This window comes from Stigmatopora nigra, chromosome 6 (assembly GCF_051989575.1).
Source record: "Stigmatopora nigra isolate UIUO_SnigA chromosome 6, RoL_Snig_1.1, whole genome shotgun sequence".
Classification (NCBI taxonomy): Eukaryota; Metazoa; Chordata; class Actinopteri; order Syngnathiformes; family Syngnathidae; genus Stigmatopora; species Stigmatopora nigra.
Genome location: NC_135513.1, coordinates 6,968,321 through 6,990,429, shown reverse-complemented (window position 1 = coordinate 6,990,429; position 22,109 = coordinate 6,968,321). Strand labels below are relative to the sequence as shown.

General features: G+C 39.5%; 2 protein-coding genes and 1 long non-coding RNA gene across 4 annotated transcripts in view; 2 read left to right on the top strand and 1 right to left on the bottom strand.

The window, feature by feature from the left end:
• Positions 1–22,109, top strand: part of tnrc6c2 (trinucleotide repeat containing adaptor 6C2) — a 100,444-nt gene that overhangs the window by 1,850 nt on the left and 76,485 nt on the right. The window contains exon 2 of the mRNA XM_077718289.1: positions 12,175–12,250. The gene's annotated coding sequence lies outside the window, so the exon portion shown is untranslated. The remainder of the gene's footprint in view (positions 1–12,174; positions 12,251–22,109) is intronic.
• On the top strand, positions 5,096–7,722 carry LOC144197729 (uncharacterized). 2 transcript variants are annotated; one of them, XM_077718291.1, is made up of 5 exons: positions 5,096–5,240; positions 5,334–5,477; positions 5,586–5,857; positions 6,277–6,392; positions 6,500–7,722. In XM_077718291.1, exons 1-5 carry the CDS (start codon positions 5,186–5,188, stop codon positions 6,579–6,581), a joined length of 669 nt encoding a protein of 222 aa, XP_077574417.1. In that variant the 5' UTR covers positions 5,096–5,185; the 3' UTR covers positions 6,582–7,722. The 2 variants fall into 2 exon arrangements, with proteins under 2 accessions (XP_077574417.1, XP_077574418.1); XM_077718292.1 differs by lacking the exon at positions 6,277–6,392 and having other exon boundaries at positions 6,500–7,091.
• On the bottom strand, positions 7,611–9,685 carry LOC144197730 (uncharacterized). The gene is made up of 2 exons (XR_013326582.1): positions 9,584–9,685; positions 7,611–8,848 (listed from the first exon to the last, which is right to left on the bottom strand). It is a non-coding gene; the product is annotated as an uncharacterized LOC144197730 (long non-coding RNA).

The window sequence follows — 22,109 nt, the reverse complement described above, 5'->3', positions numbered from 1 at the left end:
TGAAAGTTAGGTATGGTTATCTGAATGACAGTTAACATTAACAGACATCTAGTAAGCCTGTTGTTTTCAAATTTTTTGTTATTACCATATTTTTTGCCATTCGTCGTATCTGAGTTTAAGTCATACTAGCCAAATAATGTGCAATGAAAGGGGGAAAAATATGTCTGACTGCAGTATAAATAGTATTTTTGTAGGAGGTGTTTTTAAGTTTATATCCGAATTCAAGAACAGACATTATACATTAATATGACAATAAAATATGGAACAAAAGAAAAAATAGGCACCCGTTTTTGTAACGTATTATCATATTCTATGGATGAGTATAGCCTTAAAAAACACAACATCAGCTGTTGGGGGTTAGAATGAGAAAAAAAAGACATATCTAAGTTGTACCTGAGTATATAAGGTCAAGCCAAACTGTGAAAAGAGGTGTGATTTGTAGTCCGGAAAATAGGGTACTCTACTTTCTAATGTTTGTTGTTACATTTGTGCATTCTCACCTGGTGTGACTTAAACCCAAAATACGGTGGCAATGGCCTAACCAAATGTTTACACATTGCTGTCTAGAATACTTTTCCATTTCCACTCTGTCTGTTTATTGTGCAATACTGCCATGTTCTTTTTGTGCTAGTCTGTTGAAAGCTTACAGTCGTCCCACCGTGCATTTTGTCACCTGCTTATTGTAGGTGTGTGTAGTGTGATGTACTGAAGGTGGACATCCTCTGAGGTCAGGAGGTGGGCACGTGAAGGGTAAGGAGGAGGAAGCATGGGCATGTAGCCATCTTCAATTGGAATGCAAAGACGCCGGGAGGCGCTACTCGCTCCGCGTAATCAATCAGAGGCGGTGGAGGACGAGAGTGAGTGCTCCTGCCTTTCTTGACAAGCCCTGATTGTATTTATGCAGGAATGGAAGTGAGGAGGGAAAGACATTAAAAGGGATTGGCTAGTAAGACGTGGGCAGGTGCAGGACTGCTGTAATGGCTTGACCCCCCCATTCCCCCACCCCTCACTCACCCTTCCCCCATCGCCAGTACCCCAAAGCCAAGGACATACAGCCAAGAGGAACTGATTGAATGCCATGCCAATAAAAAGAAGCAGTTTCATGCGCCATTGACCGAGTTGGCATCCTCACAGTCACTCGGTGATGAAACCTCTTGCGAGGTCACAATGTGAATCACATTTTGTTCTTCCTTGGAAACGTTAGAGTGTACCCTTAAATGTGACTGTGAGCCTTCTTTGCCTCCATTCACAGTTCACTTTTAGAATGTCTTCCCCAATGCTCAAAGAAAGCGGCCTAATCTTTTGCTGTGTTTGTTTGAATACCAGTCAAAAAAAAACAATTTGAAGTCATGATAGGTGGGCAGAATAATCTAATTTGAGCAAGCAGCATGCACACAGCTCCAAAGATTGCGCTTTCATTCTCGCTGTCGGAAGCACAGCGTGTCCCGGAGCGAGCTAATAGAATGCTTGTCTTGTGTTTCCTCAGCCATGAACTTTCCTCATTCACAATTACATTCAGTCTGTACACCTTGTTCGCTTGGATAAAGTAGGCATATGTTTAACTTCCTCAATTCGCACGTCGTGAAAAACATACCCTCCCTCAATGGCATTTCTCATTATTTTACATGAATACACAAACATTGGGACACATGCCCATACAAGCCATGAGGTATGAACATCTAAATTATGTGGACACATTTCTTTGTTCCCTGGTCTGTTTTAATCAAAAGTTACTGTTTGAAAACAGAACCATTAGAACAGTAGAGATGCTATCATCATTTCCAATCAATTACAGGTTAGACTTGAATCCAAGTGTTTAAAAGAAGGAATATGTGTATACTATAAAAAAAAAAAAACTTAAAAACTGTCTTGGTGTTGGTTTGTTGACTTTTGGACTCCATCAATGGCAGGCAATTAGTTAAGTTAGTGACGTTAAAATTAATAAGTAAAATAATAACAAAAAGTTTAATCAAGAAAATATTCAAATTAAAATGAATCGTGACATGTTTGAATTTTAATGTCTGATGATGACATAATTTAGGATTCAAAAGACAACTATATATCCATTATTTAATGTTCATTTAATAATTATTTCACTTCTCCAAAAAGTGATGAGGTCACACTTGTCTTAATGTTCTATGCTTAGCTTGAGGCCAGTGTTTCATTGAACAATAAATAATATTTTACACAGCAAACCAGCTGACAATAAATCCGTAGCGCTTCAAAAATGAAAATTCAAACCCTATGTTAAAGTTACGGTACGTTTGACGGAATGATTGCGCACGTGGTCATAAATCTTGAATGGTTTTGCCGCCAGTACTGCACCAGTGCCGCCTGCTGTTAATCCTCAGCAGCAGCGTCTGCCAGAATGTCCAAAATAAAAAAAATAAAACACTGTCAGCAGTGACATTACTGCATTGACTGATCCACTAGCCCCAATAAGACCTTTCGCTTCACTCCATCCATGTCCTCTCTTGTGCACTTTCCCGACGTGTTTTCAAATAGCTGTTTTCTCAAGGAAAATATACACTAAGCTCACCTTATTTACATTTATATGATCGGATTTTCTACCCTATATAGACGCTATGCAAATGTGCCCTTTTCGCACGTCTCAGTCACTGTGTGGAGATTTGTAGCAGGTGATGGAGGAAGATTATTAAAAAAAAAAAGAGCGAGGGAAGTAATAGTATTGCCTTCTAGCAGGAAAAAAAGACTTGATGTACGATTTCTGAACCTCATGAATTTTGTAATGATCAATTTTGTTTGCTGCCCTCCTTTTCGGTGTACATGAGCATTTTGAGCTACAGGGATATACAACATAAGATTGATGCACATCTAAAATGTCCACCCATCTTTCCTTTCTCAAATGAACATATATCCCAAATGTCAGATGCATTTTCTGCTGTTCCTTTTCCCTTTCATGTCACTGCCCTCTAAATTTGCTGTTTTGATGAATTGTGGAAAGGCTCTTTGCTCCTGTTTATATGTGCTATATGTTTATCCAAAAGGTAAAGGGAGGAGAAAACACAGATGGAGATTCATTATCATTATTTGTTGAGTTGGCAAAGCTACTTTCACTGAAATGCATCCATTCAGAGTTGCTGGCCCCCAATTTTTACTCGTCTGTAGCATGCCATGGCCCGCCATTTGACAAAATGCTGATGAGTGGGATTTTCCCGAGACACACCAAGTGAGACCTGATATTATAATCGGGGTAATAAGAAATTAATTTTCTCCCTGACTGCACTTTAACTTGAGTGTTGATACATGGATGTGGACGAGAAATCATGGACGGAATGCCGCTGATGGAATGTCAAAGGCAGGTTGGCACTCTGTCTTCCTAATGGCACTTTCTTGTGATTGAGTAGCTTTAAGCACCCTTTCAACGACATTTTCATCCGAGGCACATTTTGAATGAGCGTGTAGTGTGGAAAGAAACTTAAATCTTAGCAATTATTTTATTCTTAAAAATGGTGACCGGGTGCGCGAGTGTTTAGTACGTTGCCCTCGCAGTTCTGAGATCGAGGGTTTGATCCCAGGTCCAGATCTTCCTATGTTTGGCCCGGGCATGCGTGGGCTTTCTCTGGGTACTCCAATTTCCTCTCACATCCCCAAAACATGCAGCATAGGCTGGTTGAACACTCTAACTTGGCCCTATGAATGAGTGTGAGAGAATTTCCACCAAAACGAGACAATGTAACAAAATTAAAATCTCTAGCATCATTTGACATTGCTATCTCACTCTCCTACACAGTCCAGTTTAGATTACATTCTCAAATTAATTGTTTCTAGTTACGCGATTGTACAAAACATCCCCCTTGATTCATACAGTAGTATTGTCTCTACGCTGGATACAATGTCCCTGTGGGTTGCAATATGGAGGAAAGCAGGTGTGATACCGGTAGAATTCGTATTAGGGGAAATTGAAACTTGACCAAAGTGAGAGTCCGCCCTAACTGGATATAAACAGCCCAATCACTGTTACGTTGAAACATTCACTTTGACACCAAGAGGGAACTCCTTCAACAAGAGGAACATGCGTTCGGGAGAATCAAGGATCAAGAAGAAAAAATGTCTGACTACCTTGATGATCTTTATCATCCTCACCACCCTGGTCTTGGATATACTCAGGTCTTTTAATGGAGAAAACAACTTGGAGATCAGGGAAGAATATAACTTGATGCCTAGTGGAGAAGAAATCCTGGACAAAAGTGGCCAAGACAACTTGGAAGATAATGGAGATGATATCCTGGACATAAGTGGACAAGACAATTTCAAACTTAATGGAGAAGACATGTTGGAAGCCAGTGTAAAAAATATCATGGAGATCAGTCGAAAAGACAACATGGAAATCATTGGAGAGGACTTCTTGGACATCAGTAGAGAAAACGTCTTGGTATTAAGTAGAGAAGACTTCTTGGACATCAGTAGAGAAAACATCTTGGAATTAAGTAGAGAAGACAACTTAGCAATAAGTAGTGAGGACATCTTTTACTTAGGTGGTGAAGACATCTTGGACACAAGTGGAGAAGACGACTTGGAGACAAGTGTAGAAGACATCTTGGAGACAAGTGTAGAAGACATCTTGGAGACAAGTGTAGAAGACAACTTGGAGACAAGTGTAGAAGACAACTTGGAGACAAGTGTAGAAGACAACTTGGAGACAAGTGTAGAAGACAACTTGGAGACAAGTGTAGAAGACATCTTGGAGACAAGTGTAGAAGACATCTTGGAGGCAAGTGTAGAAGACATCTTGGAGACAAGTGTAGAAGACATCTTGGAGACAAGTGTAGAAGACATCTTGGAGACAAGTGTAGAAGACATCTTGGAGACAAGTGTAGAAGACATCTTGGAGACAAGTGTAGAAGACATCTTGGAGACAAGTGTAGAAGACATCTTGGAGACAAGTGTAGAAGACATCTTGGAGACAAGTGTAGAAGACATCTTGGTCAAAGAAGCCAACTTGGAAATAAATGAAAAAGACATGTTGAAGCCCAGTGGGGAAGACCTGTTGAAGCCCAGTGGGGAAGACATGTTGAAGCCCAGTGGGGAAGACATGTTGAAGCCCAGTGGGGAAGACATGTTGAAGCCCAGCGGGGAAGACATTTTGGGGACCAATGGGGAAGACATTTTGGGGACCAATGGTAAAAACATCTTAGGGAACGGTGAAGCAGGCATCTTCGAGATGAGTGAAAAAGACATCTTAAACTTTGATGAGGAAGACACTTTGGAGACAATTGGTATCTTTTTCCACAAAAATGCTGCTGCAACATTAGAAACGTTTTTATCTGATAATTTTTGTTGTGCTAACTCCTGTCTTTTTTGCTCTGCAGCTACTCCCGGGACCAATTTAAGCAAATTGATGATCACTTTGTCCGAAGGAGGAACAGTGTACTACTACCCACCTTACTTCCGGTTTCACCATGATGTTTTGTCTCACCACACTATGTCCTATACTGGTTGGACAACAAAAGCAGGTTAGATTCATGTCACCTATTTTCTAAATTAATCTATCGCTTGTTCAAAGTAATCCATGTTGGATCAATGTTTTATGTATGTCTCCTCTTGTTCCTGGCTCCTACTAGGTGTAACCATGTGTTTGCGCTACCGTTTTGCCAGTGATTTGTCACCCCACATTGCCTTAACCATCAGCCCATCCAGCTTAACTAGACTGATGTTGGTGTCATACAATGGCAACTACTATTTGAAGACACAGAACTCGCACAGTAAGCTGGAGATGTTGGGGCTAGGAGGTCAAGGAGTCAAAGAAAGGCAGTGGACAAAACTGTGTCTTGTTGTGTCGAAAGATTTTGTGAAGCTCCAAACAAGCTGCTCCTCAGCAGTACTGTTGCGAGAGGTACTATCAATTTGTCTGTCCGTCTATCCATCCATCTGTCCATCCGTGTGTACCTACCTAGTACTATCTTGCACTCTTCTGACTATCAGTCCGTGTCTGAAATCTATAGATAGATGTAGAATTTGTAGATCATTATTCATTCATTCATTTTCCGACACGATTATCCTCACCAGCTGGGGGACAGCCTGAAATGGTGACAAGCCATTCGCAGGCCACAAGGCGATGTATGACCATTCATACTCATGTTTTTGGGATGTAGGAAGAAACCGGAGTACCCGGGGAAAACCCACACCAGCCAGGGGAGAACATGCAAAGTCTACATAGTGAGAACCCACCTGGGATCAAAACCTCAGCCCCCTCAGATAATGAAGAAAAGAATAATTATTTCAACGTTTGAAAAGATTTGTGTTGGTTTTTAGTATGGGTGGGCATCTGAGCCTGTGATCGCTGTGTCAGGCGTGGACAGTCACATGACAGACTTGCAAATGTGGGACAACGCTTCTTGGGCCATCGCCAAAGAGTATACGGGTCACAGGTGAGGCCTGTGTGATGATAACCAGAGGTGGAACTAAGTCGCGTTCGATGTAACTTTTGACTAATTACCACACTGAGTCATCCATTTTATCCGCCTTTTTGCTCTAGTGGCCACATCAAGGGCTCAGTGCTGAAGTGGTCGGACATTGGCTACACGATAACAGGGAACGTTGGACTGGAGGAGGAATGAGAAGGGAAAAGTATCACCAAAAAAGGCAGGTGGAGCAAAAGAATGGAACATTTTTTTATTTGATTTAATGTTTGATTTTTTAAAATATATTTTGGTTTGTTTTGTTTAAAGCCTTGGTAGTATTCTGTTCATGTTTTTTTAGTATTTTACTAAATGTAAAAGACTAAAGCAACATCACATCTTTTATTTATTTCGCTGATCAAATTGCATCACATAAAGGCATGCCATACGAGATAGTTGTAAAATGCACATGCTTTTAAAGGATGAACAAACAAACAAAAACATTTTCCTCAATGTAGAGTGTCAGGATAGCATCTGAAAACTACAACTGTCACCTTCAAATGCAGTTTTTTTTTTAATTACCCAATGAGGCCTTGGTGGCTTTCCTTAATGTTGTCTTAATCTCAGTATTTTTTTTAAATTTCTGCTTTATTTTAAGCCTGGGTATACTTCTATCAATGTTGCTTTAATATTTTACTCAAATATTAATAAAAATTCTTAGTAACCCCATACTTGGCTTTATCCTGCCCCTGTATGGGGCTGGTGAAATTTTCCCTACTGCTGCGAATGCTTCTGCAACTGTAATGCACATGCCCTGTTACCACACCTTCAAAAAATTAGAGTAAACGAGTAGAAGCAGGAAGTAAGCAGGATGTGAGGCTGCTATCTTGAGCAAGGACTTGAGGAGCAAACATTTGGATAAAATTTGGATTAATTGCCCCCAGAAAGAAATAAAGCCTTTGTGGTTTCATTTGAAAACAATACAATTAGGTGGTGCTTCATAGAGGACAAAGAAATCAAGTGGAACTATGAAGGATTTGGGAATAATCCTAAATGGATGAGTTATTGATTAGTTTTAACCTCACAAAATGACTTCTTTCCTTTCTCCTTGAATTATACTCCACATGGAATGCTGAATTTGAATTTATAGGAGCCTTCCACTTCATCCAAAAAGCTGTGAACTGGTGAGTGATTTCTGTGTCCTTTCATTATGAAAAATGGATGTTGACAATTATTTTTCAAAGTGTATACATTTCTTGTTCCTTTATTTGTATGTAGGTGAACTCCTGCCATACACAATTGTACATGCACAACTTAAAAATAATGCCATACCTGAAAATAAACTCTTTATACTCCTTTTTTTAATTGTAAATTTAAAACCGGGCTACTGAGTAATTAATTGATCTGATGAAATGCAATATCTATATACTTTGTTTATTAACAAACAATGTTCAAATCTTCTACCAGTATTACAGGATGTTGTTTTCAATGTTAAAAAAGCAACATACAATTCTGTCATCTTTTTTCCCCACATTTTAGGCATTTCTATTCCTCTCAATGAGAAAAGATCTCATTACCAATGAGGTTTTTTGTTATTGCATGGTCACAGGACAACCTGTTCAGACTCAAAAAGAACTCTTATATTCTCGAGGTTATGATAAATGTGACATTCAATCATGGAATGAAGATCATATGGTCTGTTTCCTTGCATCTACTGCATCCGCTGTCTCTCTATTCTAATGTTAATTAGAGGAGGTAGTCCATCGCTGTCAATGTTATGGCATTTTATTGTTATCCCCCCCTCGCCTCACCCACCAGGATAGCCCCCCTCCAATGGGGAGACATCAATAAACCTCCCCCAGAAGCACAGGCGGCACGGCTGTACGTGCTGCAGTCCCCGTGTCCCTGCTTGCTCTGGCCTGGCACAGCCATCCATCTCCCTGCACCCACCCGGCCGCTGCTCTCGCCTCCTCCACCCGTCACGCACACATACAAACGCCTACCCTTCCCCCGCATCGTCTACCTGAGCGCATTTGTCATCCCGTCGCTCTGTGAGCTACGGCCGGTGGGCAAAGAAAAAAAAAAAAGAAAGCTCTCAAAGGCGATATGCAAAAATGCAAAAAGGTAGATGCTAGTTGCCCTGGCAACAGCTCAGAGGTTATTTCCAAGCTCTGATGGAAATCAATGTCATGTGCCAGCCAGGCAGGCACCTCCATCCTCGGGTAAATTAGAAAAGGTGGGAGGGGGAGAAGCCAGAGCTTCGAAGGACAAAGAAAAACGCAGAGAAAAGAAATTTGAACATTAAGGACTCCTGACTTTCAGTTCTAACGTGCTGCAGGAGAACGGGCAATTTGGGCTCCCCCACGGGTCATTTTCCATTGAGCCTTCACCCAACATGCTGCACCGCTTCAACCCACTTGCTTTTCCTTGCTTGTTTATGCACACAAATTGAAAACAAACTCCTTGTTTGGTGAGGCAAGATGCATCTGAAAGATAAATAACAGCAGAGGATGAAGCCATGTAGTGTTCGTATTGCTATTTGCTCAACATAGTCATTTCTATGACAAGAAACAATGTCACCCGGGAGTACACATTGTGAGGTTCCATCATGTAGAACACTGGCTAGTCCAAAACCTCTTGAACGTCACGTCATATTGCATTTTCCAGCGTGCTAACAAAATTCTTACTCAATTGGATCACTTGGCCTTCCTATTGTCAGAAGCTTTGCTTTTTACTCACATTCAAGGTCAGGCTTCACTGAGCCAAGGAAGATTCTTTTAAATTAGAGAAAAAAACTCACACTTGATTATCAAAGTAGTGATAAAAGATGGCATACTATATGTACTACTACTACAGGTATTTCTCTGACAATCCAATTTGACCAGCTATTAATGATCCCGGTGAAAATGGAATGGACATCTATTGCTGTCAATGGCAGTCAATGTGTTAATACCACCAAATAAAAATAAATTACCCTTTTTCTTTTAAACTTAATCTTTTACACAAAAACCCTTCTTGAAATTGACATGAACTGGCCCAATTTCTGATAAGAATAATGAATCGCAGATAACTTTAATCTAAAAGATGATGATTATCAGTGTTCTATTCATCTTAATGGATAAATATATATTTATAGAGTTAGTTTAAGGAGTTATGAAATTGTTCCTCAGGTATCTGTATCTCTTTAAACCTGGTATGAATGTACAAGTAGGAAGCAATACCTCAGTAGGGATAGTCATAAAAATCCAAATTTGTCGCGTCTTCATTCAGTAGAGTAAAAGAAAATCCTTGCTTTCTTACCGTAAAGCAAAAGGTAAGTCACCGCTGTGTTTTATGTGCACTATATGTCACAGAGAATAACCTTTTGCTACCATGATGCTATAAAGCTTTGTGCGATTTTACTGTTATGCTTCTGTTGTTTGTCATGTCCCCTAAATAAATGAGGAAGCCAATATCATTAAAGGGTAGAGTAAAGAGTGCAGCATGTATCAGCCAGCTGGGCATTTTCTCCCTTTTGCTTACAGTAGTTGGGGGACGTGTACAATTAATCCTGGGTTGAAATCAATAACCCATAAAGTAAAATTTACAGCTTCAGCCTCTTGCATTCACCACCAGCAAGCCTTCTTTCCACCTGCATTATAAATACCCAAATGCACACAGTCAAGCCAATAAGAGTGTATCCTCATTTACATATTAACATGGTGTTCACACTCCAATTGACACACTGGAAACCAACCACTTATCCCATTATAGTGTCGCTGATTGCAGAATTGTGAGATGGTCAGATCCACTGGTCTCACTGTAATGTATTGAATGTTGGGATTTGGCTCTTTTTGGCACAACAGACAGTAGATGCTTAAAAACAACTGTATGGATATGTGCATATCTTTGCTACAAAGATAAAATATGTCTATATTTACAGTAGTTACACAATGTTATTTTGTTACATTCTCTTCTAGTGTTATTTTTATTCAATGCAGTGCTTTTTCTGTTCTACAAAACGTCAAAAAGAAATTGTGGGAATGGAATAGGGAAAAGTCATGTCATATTTATGCGTAACGTGAGTGACAAGTTTGGCCACCAAACAAAATGGTAAATCAAGACTAAAGAGCTGTTCATTGTTTGATTCAATTTCACATTTCCTCAGTTTTGTCGACTCTGCAGTGAAGAATGTCTGTGCACTGGCGGCTTAGATAGAATCGCATTTTTTTAGCTAATCTTTACCCTGTTGAGTCTCTGATGGCAACTTTGTTAAATCCCATTTCTATTATGTTTTCACTCGGCTTGTCAGAGAATCACACCTGAATCCGAGGCTCTCAAAGTTTCATGTTTTTCTTTTTCACCCGGAAGGTCTCGCAATCTCCCGCAAGACATCTGTGACATTTCTGTTAAGCCTTGTCATCAAATGCCCGAGTCAACCAGCTTACACAGAGAATGAAAACTCACTGAACTTTTATGTGAATGAGATTCTCCATGGATCAGCTTCAGCTGTTTGAACCTTGGGTGTCACACTTGGGTTTGTCTGATAAGATCTTTTCCCTCGGTATATCTTGTTTTGATGTGTTCTTAGTGTGCTGATGCCATACACACATGAATATTCATGCTTGTCTTTTATAAATCAGGCTTATTTCCATTCCTGTCATCAAGCAATGCAACTCACATCCTTTACATCTCCATATGCGTGTACACATGGTTCCATTTTCTCCTTAATTAGTAGCCTCGAGAAAGTGTTTTATTCTAGGGAAAATCATAAGACAGAATTGTTGTGGATTTTAATTGGAAGTGATAACGCTTATCTATTTAAAACGGGTGCGTATGCAACAAAATGTATTGTGCTGAGTAAAATTACTGGACCATCACACTTAGTACTTCGTATGCTTTTCCAAGTTTTTGTATATCATTTAATAAGGAGTTGTATGTTTTTGAATAAGATTTAAGCTTCATCAAATAATTGTATTCCAGTGAAAGTGCCACCATCAAGAGTTTTACCACACTATTTAAATGATAAAATACTGTCAGAAATAAATGATCAAGACTCGTGGAGATTCATGTCTATTTAAATTGTTCAATACTGATAATTAATGTAATGGTTTACCTCTGCATAGTTGAAACCGATGCCATAATCGAAGGTAAGGATTCCAGCAGTGGGCAGATGACTCAATTGATGATTTTAAAGGAAATGACGACAGTTCAAAGTACAGAAGGGTATAGTGTTTTACTTGGCAAATGTTCATGAAAGTGTTTTAAATTGTTTTTCTAACTGGTATGTATGAATACATCAAATAATTCTCATATAGGGTCTGTTTTGTTGTGTGTAAATGATACGGCCCCACAGTCTCATTTAAAATGGAAACGGTTTGTTCCGAGTAATGCAATTTTAACAAATGCTTTCCATTTTTCTCCTTTCAGAACAGCATGTTAAAACATGCTGTTTGTGCATGACTCGTGCACATTGTCCATGCATTTTTCATCCTCTGTCTTTTAGATGATAATTAATATCTTGTAGCCAATTTCTCTGTGTATTAATCCAGTCCAAAGGTCTTCTGCAGAAAAATTGCACAGCACAACATAATAGATTTGTTCATAAAGAAATATTTTTACATACATTATGCTGTATTTGAATGAGTCTAGCCAAAGTGCTTCAGTGGTATGAACATTGCTGTATTACAAAAAAAGAAAACTCTTTCAACTTGCATTGTCTTTAAGATGAAACAAAACAGAGAGATGGAGGATATGCTGAATTATAAATCTTGCTTATTTCATCTCGTGGGCAAAGCACAGTAATAATGTTCCTCTTTTTTCATCTTCACAGTTGATAAGAAAAGATGAGGAAAAGCCAGATTAAGCTACGAAGAAGAAGAGGAGAGAAAAGGGCAAGTTAAATTGAGGTAAGGATAAATGGTAGGGCCGACTGTCAGGTCAAGTGCTGATCTGGCATTTCCCGTTTGAAAATGTAGCCTTGAGAATATGCTCACATGTATGTTCACACGTACTCTTATAAGGTTATCGATTATCCACGTGTTCCCCCTTAGATACATCACATTAGTGTTTTTTAGTTTATTTTAAATGTATTGGTATATATCATCATATTAATTTGGAAAGTGTAATTTTCATTAGATCTGTAACATCTGGAATACTTGAAACTAGTATTGGTTTTATAAAACACATTTTAAGGGGCTCGGTCTGGATGTACTCTGGATTTTCTGCTTCTGGTCAGCTATTTTTCATTGCATTAATGGGGGGCACAGTGAAAACCACTTAGCAAAACATGTGCTTTTTAATCATCTTGGTGTGTAAAGAGATCCCTTTGCAGAGTGCAAAATTCTTTGTATTTTCATCATGTAATACATTTATACTATGGTAAAAGCTTAATTAATGAAATTAAAATGAAAACCACAAATGATACAGACCTGAATAAAACCCAAAGGCTCATATATACATATTTTATTCAGTTTTAATTTTCAACTTATAACATGCCATTGATGCTGATAGATGTCCATTTCACTTAAACTGTGGGGACTGGCTTGATGATTTTAATGTTGTTAGTGCTTGTTGTTAGTCAATTCATTTGGACTGGGATGGGCGACTGAATGATTATGGCTCATTTTTTTTAGTGCAGTGGTTCAATTCCTCCTTTTTAACTGCCAAAAGCCACCAGAAAATACCGGCACAGGCACTTTAAAAAAAAATTGTCATTAATCTTATTTATGCAGACATGGGTTTTCTCACAATTGCTCGCTAAAACTTAGATCAGAGAGATGTTTAGTTGAGAAGGGCGATTTGGGGTTCATCCACTTGCAAATTCACAAACTGTAGGATGGGTTCTTTGGAATGTATAAGTGCAGTATTTTGCTTGCCGAAAATGTCGCATTTGTAGTTTCAGTCAGTGTTGAATGAGAGGAGGGTGAATCTATTCAGGATGAAGGTAGTATCTCATTGTCAGACCACACAGCCACACTATGTTCATTGCTGTGATTCCTTACATCTTTTGACATTTTCAATTATGTCTTTCACACATCGGTAGGCACTTGTTTTTTTTTTTCTTCCAAAACTGCCTTCCCTCTCTTGTGCTTTTGTTATAGTCTACCTCATCCTTCTTTTCTCACTACCATTTTTTTCTTTTAAGTGGACCGCATCCTTTTTGCTTTGTGCATTGGCCTTTTTCATATGTAGGGGTCAGCTAGCCCAGGGATCCAATTACTCCCCCACCCAGAAGTAAGAGAGGGGATGGTGGGGTGAGAGAAGGAAAGGCCAGCCAAGAGGCGAGGTGGCTGCCGTCAGATTTGTCATCTGTCCGGGACGCTTTTCAAATTACCCTCTCCTCTGGTGCCACAGATATTTTGGGGAGAATCAAATTCTATATTGTGTGGCCAAGATGAATGATATCAGTGAAGATATTTGATTGAAACTAATGTCTCGTTTACATGGAGTTGTGTGATAAAGGAATCTCTAGCTACTTCATACATCATAAATACAGCATCTATTGTACAATATTGTGCCGGCCTTTGAGGATAAGCGGTTCAGAAAATGAATGAATGCATTTCTCCAGGTCACAAAACATGACTAATATATGTCATAATGCAAGGTAGGTTATTTTTAATCTAATCGATTTGATTCATTGAATGATATTCTGATGGACCAATTGATCAGATTAGTAAAACACATTTACTTCCATTAAGCCAGGCAGCGGGTGGGTGAGTTCCCCTCTATCTGGCAGCCGTGATGTAATGCATAGGTTTAATGACCTCAGCATAATCGCCATCATTATGAAGCAGCCGCTCAGCTCTCTGAAGCACTTCATCATTATCATCAGTGTCGCATGCGCTCGTTCAGAACTTTAGTGTTTTGCAAACTCAGTCAAACAACACCATCAAATCACATCAACAATGCTTTGTTTTGTGATCATATTGGCATGATCTCACACCAGGGTCTCCTCAAATCTTGTAGTAAAGTGTTTGTTAGGCACCATGGCGTCAAACCAAATCCGGTGCCATGTTTCAAGGTTTCTTTAGTCCAAATTTTGTCTCAATTTGCTTTGTCACAATTCCTCATTATTTGGCAAGGGATTTCTGGGGATCAGCTGAACAAAAGATATGACGGGGGAGTAGTTGTGGCCAAAGACTGATTAATGAGCTTTTAATTTAATCAGCAATTTTCATCACGCCAAGGCCACTGCTCCTGGCCTTGTAGCGCTAGAAGCTTATTATTTTTAACAAGTCTGTGATCTCCCACTTCTTTTCTTGGCCACCCTCCGCATCTTTGTTTTTTTTCCAGCTTTGCAGCAAGCTCTTATCTGTGTCAGTGATGATTACATGAACAGGAAGGTGATGATTAATGGAGATTTAAGTCAGTAGCAGTCTAATCTCGTTCCACCGAAACAAAACAGGATTCTATAAATAGACTTCCTCAAGACTGCAAAGATGCTTACTACGCTTTATGACACCTGTCTTTGAAAGGCTCTATGTAAGTAAAGCTCCTTCCTTCCTTTAAACCAGCATAGTGAGGAAATCTCCAACAGCACAGGAAGTATTAATGTATTACGATCAAGATACAATCCAAACCTAGATAAGAATTGGCTTACATACATTGTTACATAAAAATACACCCCGTATGGGATGGCATTGGAAAAAAAAGCTCTTCTACAATCGTTATAAATTGTAGCCTAACCTTGCTCAATGCCACTGCAGCAGTACATTTATAATTAAGTTTGTGCAGGTCAAACAGGTGAAAGGTAAACAGTAAATGCAATAGTTTTCCCTACACACTTTGCCTTTTTGTTCACGTTGCCTTGAAAACTACTGCACTGCATGCCGTTTGTCACCCTACAATCTCTAATATTCAGAAAATTAGCTCTCTTGCAAAATCTTTCCCACTGTCTTTGGCCCCGTTTACCTCCGAAGGGCATTTTCCATGTTTGTGTTTCATCTCAGAATCCGCCCGGCTCCTTTTTATTAAATTTTCCTGCCAAGTCGCGGAGTTCTAAAGCGTGAGGCTGCAGGGGTGGGCTGTGAGTGCATGGCAGATTATTGACATGCAATCACACCTTTTCTCTTCTATTTATTTTGTTTTTATTAGCATGCACTTGCTTCTCAAAAATATATCTTCTAATACTGTGTGCATTAGAAATTTGTTAGGTGTGTTCATTTTGCGAACTGAAATATTACAGCTGCTACTAGCAGGAAAACAAGCCCACTTACTGGTACCAAGTTGTTTTAAATGCGCAATCCAAAGTGCAATAGTTGTGTGCAGATTTAAATATCATGACCTGACAAAGGCTCCTTTACTTTAAACACCTGTGCTTATAAACAGTCGGTGGCAACATTTTTATGTTCCTGGTGCAAAAATAGTTGGAGAGCACTGGCTTACATGAGCCAAAATGTGATGTCATATTACTATGTATGCTTGCATTATGTTTAAAAAATGAAATTTTCCTAAACAAAGCCCACCATTTAAAAAAAGGGGGCCATTAGACGGCCATTGAATTGAAATAGTGATGAGAGCAGCTCTTTCATTATGATTCTGACTGCAAAGTGGCTCCGTCCATTATCTTTACACGCTGAATAGCTGAACACCATAAAGGTAAAATGATGTGACTCATTCAGCCCAGCTTGTTATCACTTTCAGAGCCTTACGCGAGCCGCGTTGCCGTCTGCCGCTTCACCAGCCCACCTTCCATCCATCTCCATACAGATTGACAACGTGTCTACTTAACACAGAACCTTTACAAAGTACTTTAAGATTGTTCACACGTGGGATCTCTGCTTTCCAGAAAAGCAATTACGGGTATCTCAGTGTGTTTACGTGCATGCATGTTATTCTGCATACTCTGTTTCTTTGTAAGGTCATTTCTCATGCGTTATTGTCTCAGTTTGAGACAAGGGTAGGAGTACGGAGGTCCTCTGTGCTACATCCCCTACCCGGCTCGAAGAGGTATTGCCTCCCTTATTGCTGCTGAAGAGCCCCATCATTGCCAGGTGAACTGATTTATGTCTCTGATCCCCTTCCACCTCCAGCTCCTTTCCATTAGTCGATACAATTTTGCTCCCATTGTTCAGCTCTTGGCGTTATCGGCGCCGCGCAGGCCTGTCAGCAAGCCTTGCCCGTCGCACAATCAGACGGCAGTGGTGGTGGCAGCGGCGCTAGCGGGAGGAGGAAAAGAAGCGAGGGCAGATAAGAGAAAGAGATGGAATAGGTGGGATAGAATGAGTTGAGATGAAGCGAAGGCCAGAGCGCTATGAGGCGGGGGCGGCCCAGATTGGTGATGTCCGTCCAAGCGTTTGGTTTTATTGCTTTGGAAAAGGCCAGTGAGGGTGAAGATGGAAGTTAGCGGGGTCGACTGAAATGGTGATGGGAGGCGATGCTATTTGCTTACATGGGATTGTCACTTATTGTGTGTCCATTACATCAAGCTTTTATCGCTTTAGAATTACCGGCTGTTTACCGGGCTATTCAAAGTGGGGTTTGTGAGGATCAAGCTGGCTATTGAAGATCCTAATTGTCTCTTTTATTGCATTGAGGAAAGGCTGGTTGAAGCATAATTGCCAGATCTTCTCCTGGAAATGAATAACCGTGGAGTGAATTTACTCGGTAGGTTATTGCAGTTGTTATGTTATCATTAAACATAAAATACTCTGGAGTACATTGATACAATTAGCTGCCTTAAGACAAATAAATAAAAGACGTCGTGTTCTATTGGCCTGCACTGCAAAGTTCAGCAGTTTAATAGATTTCTCAAACTAATATATGACAATGTCTTCTTTTGTAAAACTGTTTAAAATAAAACAATAAAATCAACATGCTAAAATGATCAAGAATGCCTGTGCTTTGGGTGAGTTAAAAGCTTTGATATCGTTGATAAATCTCATGACATTATCTCTTTAAAGATGTCAGATTTATGTGGAGACCGTAAAGAATAGAACAGAAAAATCTGAATATTTTTTTGTACCAATTAGACTAGTATTTCTTTTTTAGCGGTTATTTCCATTTTACAATATAAGGCACATTTAGAATAAAGATCCATTAAAAAAAAAATGGGATCGAGCATATCAGAAAAAATATGAATCCTACTTTTTTCCTGGATAACATGAAGCGAGTCCTATAATATCCCATCTTTTTTGCAAATGAAAAATGTGTCTCTCGCATTAATATATATTTATATTTATATTTGGTTTGTGTGCTACAACATGCCTTTCTCAATGTCAAAATAGAGTAAACCATTTGTTTCTAAAGTCTCATGAGGACATGTTGCACAGGTTTACTGCAGTCAATCCAGTGTTTCAAAGATCAAGCATACGGGTGAAACATTTGATGAAAGCTCCTCCTTGTCACTTTTATTGCTTTCAAGAAAGGTTGGATGAAGCGGGAGCAAGCTGGCGCTCTCGGTTAAATGCACGTGAGCAGACGTTTATCACACACAAAACAGTCATTAAATGCTCTACAGCCGATTCTTGAAAGGCTGTCTGCACAAAGAGCAGAGAGCGTGCCACACGGGCAGAATGTGAATGAGTGAGGAGAATTTAAAGAGTGTCAGGATCGATGCTCCCTTTGCTTGATGTGCAGCACATAACGGGTTTTTTTGTCAGTGTAATAATTCAAGTTCGTACTTGGTGGATATTGTTCTTCTCAACCCACAGTTGTCCTGTCAGCAGATGTGTCCAAGAGTTACTAGTGGCTGAATGGAAGTATAGTGGTTAAAATTCATAAATGTCCAGGATCATATCTTGCCCTTAGTTACAGTAATGGGTTTCAGCTTGAAATACTGCTTTGGCCATCTTATGTTTAGGTTTTCCGTAGGTCAGATGCCTCTTGTGGAAGCATTTTTTTTTTTAAAACTCTGAATTGTTCCGACTATAGTACAGTGGGCGTTTCTGCAGCACCAAAATTCAACTGCTTGTATGCACTGAACTTGTTGATAGGTGTACAGTGACAACAAATAGCATTCTGTTTCACTCTGTCATGGGATCGCTAATTCTCCCAACACATTTGTGTCTATTTGTGGTGTAAGTGTGCACGTTGGTCATGCCAAGAATGAAAAACTGCTGCACAGGAGCCATCGGATAGGTCCAGCGCACCCCATGCTATCACATGGGGATGATTAGGCAACGTGCAAACAATAACCATTGAAATAAACTCATAGATTCCTTTATTGTCCATTTTGATCACTGACTCATCCATGATGGTGTCTACAAGTTGGCAACATATGAAATGTGAAGGCACTGGCACTTCACCAAGTGTTTAATATTGGCTACCTGTATGACCACGAAAGAGTGTGTTGTTTCCTGGTGCACCTAAAAAAAAGTCCCCCTTGAGGCTGTCCAGGTTGCAAATTGAGGGGTTTAAATTTGGAATTGTCCTGCACAAAACAAGACCTCTCGCCACCCTAGACTCCCATAGCACTTAATAGCTTTTTACTTGCATTTGTCTTGGTGCTGCAAACGCTCATAACAGTCACTTGGGGGGAATTTTAAATGAATTGCAAATCTTTGCCCGTTTCAAATGCGAGACGCCCTCCTCCTCCACTTTTTTAAAAGTGTCCTTATGAGGTATACTGTTTTAACAAGGTGAAGATGAGAAAGCTGGATGAAAAGGAGAATCCAAGCGAGGGGGAGGTGGGTGGGATGTGGAAGGTTGCAGATAAGCTCGCCTGCTTTCAACTGTGGAGAAGTTTTTAATATCTCTAAATCAGAGGCTGGATATTGAAAGTGTCATCTAATTGAAAATGATTTAAGACACGGAGCCTGTCAGGCAATCACGTATAAATTCACTCCTGACACTGACTCCAAAGTCTCTCTATTTCCATGTTATGAGTCATTTGCATGGTGGGGGTATGGGAGAGTGTAAAGCATGCAAATGATATGGAGCAAGGTGATGTAGGCCCCCCTCCTCCTCCGCTATTCCCCCTCTTAGCCTCAGGAGAAATTCTTTCTGCTTTGCAGCTGCCTTTTGTCCAGAAAGTCATTTATTTTTCCTGTTGTTGGCTCGCTTTCTATTTTACAGCCTGCCGCATAGGTTAGTAACGAGACCTCCCCCCGTCCAGCTGAATAACTGTCATTTTCCATTTTCTGGCTTGCCCTGAATGTGAAATACATTGCCTTATTTTGAAAAAAGATTGCCGCAGATTGCACACAAGAAACGCTAGTTTATATTCTTCTTTCCTCCTCACTAAACAGTCAATACATTCGTGCATGTTTTAGTGTGACACTGAAAGAATGAAGTACGACCTGTACTATTTTGCTTGTAGATGAATTGGTATTGGTTTTTCCTTTCATTGGACTCTTTCAACTGTGCTATTATGCATGCCAGGTTTTTTGGTCCATCTACCGAGATTTTGCAAAAGAGAATAGTATTATTTTTAAAAAAAAAAGATTAAATAACAGAACCTACATTCATCACATTTAGTTTTCATTGACATTTCCATCAAGTCTAATTTGATTTTTTTTAAAGGTTTTCTTCATTTTATTTTATTTTTTTCACTTCTGAATTTTTCTATGCCATTCAAGCCATTGAATAGGCATGATGAAACATCGAGTATTCACATGTGAGCATATTGGCATCCAACACCTTGTAGTTTTTTGTTGTGGAAACTGCGCTAAATTATCCCCCGAGTTGTCGTGTGTGTGTCAACATGTTGTCCCCTTTCAGATTTGAGGTTTTGATCAATTTACAAACAAAAGCAGCATTGTATGAATCTGTGCATAATCATACTTTTACCAGTGGTAACTAAAACCAGGATGCTTCTGGTTAAATAAAGCATCTAAATAAATACAATATGGTTGTGTTAAGTGAATGACTGCAGCAGCCAGGGAGCTCCCCCATATGCTGGCAATCTTGTTTGTCTTCCACTGCTGCTTAAACAATGGCTCCCCGTAGACTGAGACACCATGGAGAATGAAAGCAAGATGCTATTTGTGTCTACTCACTTATAGACATACTCGTGAATCATCCCCACTTATACTGTAGTTGGAAACATTTCTAACAGTTGCTTTGAAAAAGAGAGACATGCAGAAAAACACTAATTGTGGCACATGACACAAACAAACATTACTAAGTACATCTACCTCATCTAATGTAAAGACACTTAATCTAGCAACAGAAGGACATCTTTCAGCACAATATGGCGATTAACCAACTTGTCAATACTTGTTTATGTTTAGACTGTGAGGTCTTTTCCATCTTTCAACAATCAAAATGCAGTTTGTAACACCACATATCTTAGAATTAGACCAGTGCTCACAAATGTTTTATTTAAAATTTGACTATGTTATATCTGTGTATTTTGTTCCATTGCACATTGGAGGCTTCTTCCCGGGTGCCATAATAATTACATACAGTAAAGTCGAGTCGGAACTGATTCTAACAGCTGTGAATGAGAGAGAATGGCAGAGATACGATTATTGAGAGCTTTGTAAATGAATTAAGATCTTTCAGTAGAAACCGTTTTATTGGCAGGTAAAGTTCTGGTGTTGCAGGTTTAATGTAAATGGAAGCACTTACAATTTAACTTTTAAAGAAGTCGCTATCCTCCAATAACCCTCTTGTTATGCCTAAAAAAAAACAAAAATAAAAAAAACCTTATGTGAACTCTTTGCACGTTGCAAAAAAGAGACAAGACCGAAGCTTTTAAAAGTGTCCAAAATAGTCTTAATTATGGTGTGCCAGTTTCCAAATGGACCAAGTACAACTAATCCTGACGGGCTCTTTGTACCATTATTTTTCTCTTGCATTCTCTTTCTCTACGCTCTGAAACATAATTGCATTGAACTTCCTTGGTGAAAATGGCAAGCTGAGTGGCATTTGAACGAGAGACGTAGGATTAGGGGAAGAAAGCAGCTATGTCCTAAACCTGTAGCGTATGTATCTCTGCACTCATTCCTTTTTGTGTGTGATTATGCAAGTGGAGGCAAGCTCTCATCACGACAAGCCCCTCTTTTCCGTCTCAGTGTGACAAGACCATTAGCAGGAGAAATGGACAAGAGTAATTTTATTTATAAACACTATGTTCTTGTGTGTGTGCACATTGAGCTTTTTGCAAGAATTACAGTCATAGTAGTGTATGACGAACTGAATAGACCGCAGACACAAGTGGATTAGGACTAATGAGGACAGGCAATACCTCATGATGCATGGCTGCACTCACATGTGGGCTGCTTATGTAGCTTTATAGTTTGAGTGTGTTCAACAGCTACTGTGGTTGTCCTTGTTTGACTTGCGAGTCCATTAATGCCCCCATATTTTTGTGTTATTATTTTTGACAGAAAATTGCCCAAAACACAAGGGGGAAAATAGGCATGTGCACATTTTTACAGTGAGCGCCGCCAAAGCATCAACAGGGCATGTATTTAGCAGGATCTTGCAAAAATGGAGTAGGAAAAGATAAACATATTGGCAAAAAAAAAAACAAGACCAGATTATCAGTGTTCATCTAGTGTAGATGAACCCTTTACTTGGCAAACAATAGCACCCAAAGTGAGCAGTCATGCAAGTGGTTGCTGCTTGTGTAGTCAATAGGGTCCTTTTACTAGCTATTTAAGGGGATGAAAGTGGGTCCTTTTATGGATCAAAAGGATGTCAGTGTGTTTCGAAAGGTGCTACATGGTCATTTAGGAGGGTCAGAGAAGCAGGGTACTTTAATTTAAGCGCCGCCAACCAGGGCAGAGGCAACAATCAAGCAATGCATAAGGTTCCATTTCCACGGCATGGTACATACATAGTAGTAGGTTCAATAACTAGTTTTTTTTTCCGAAAATA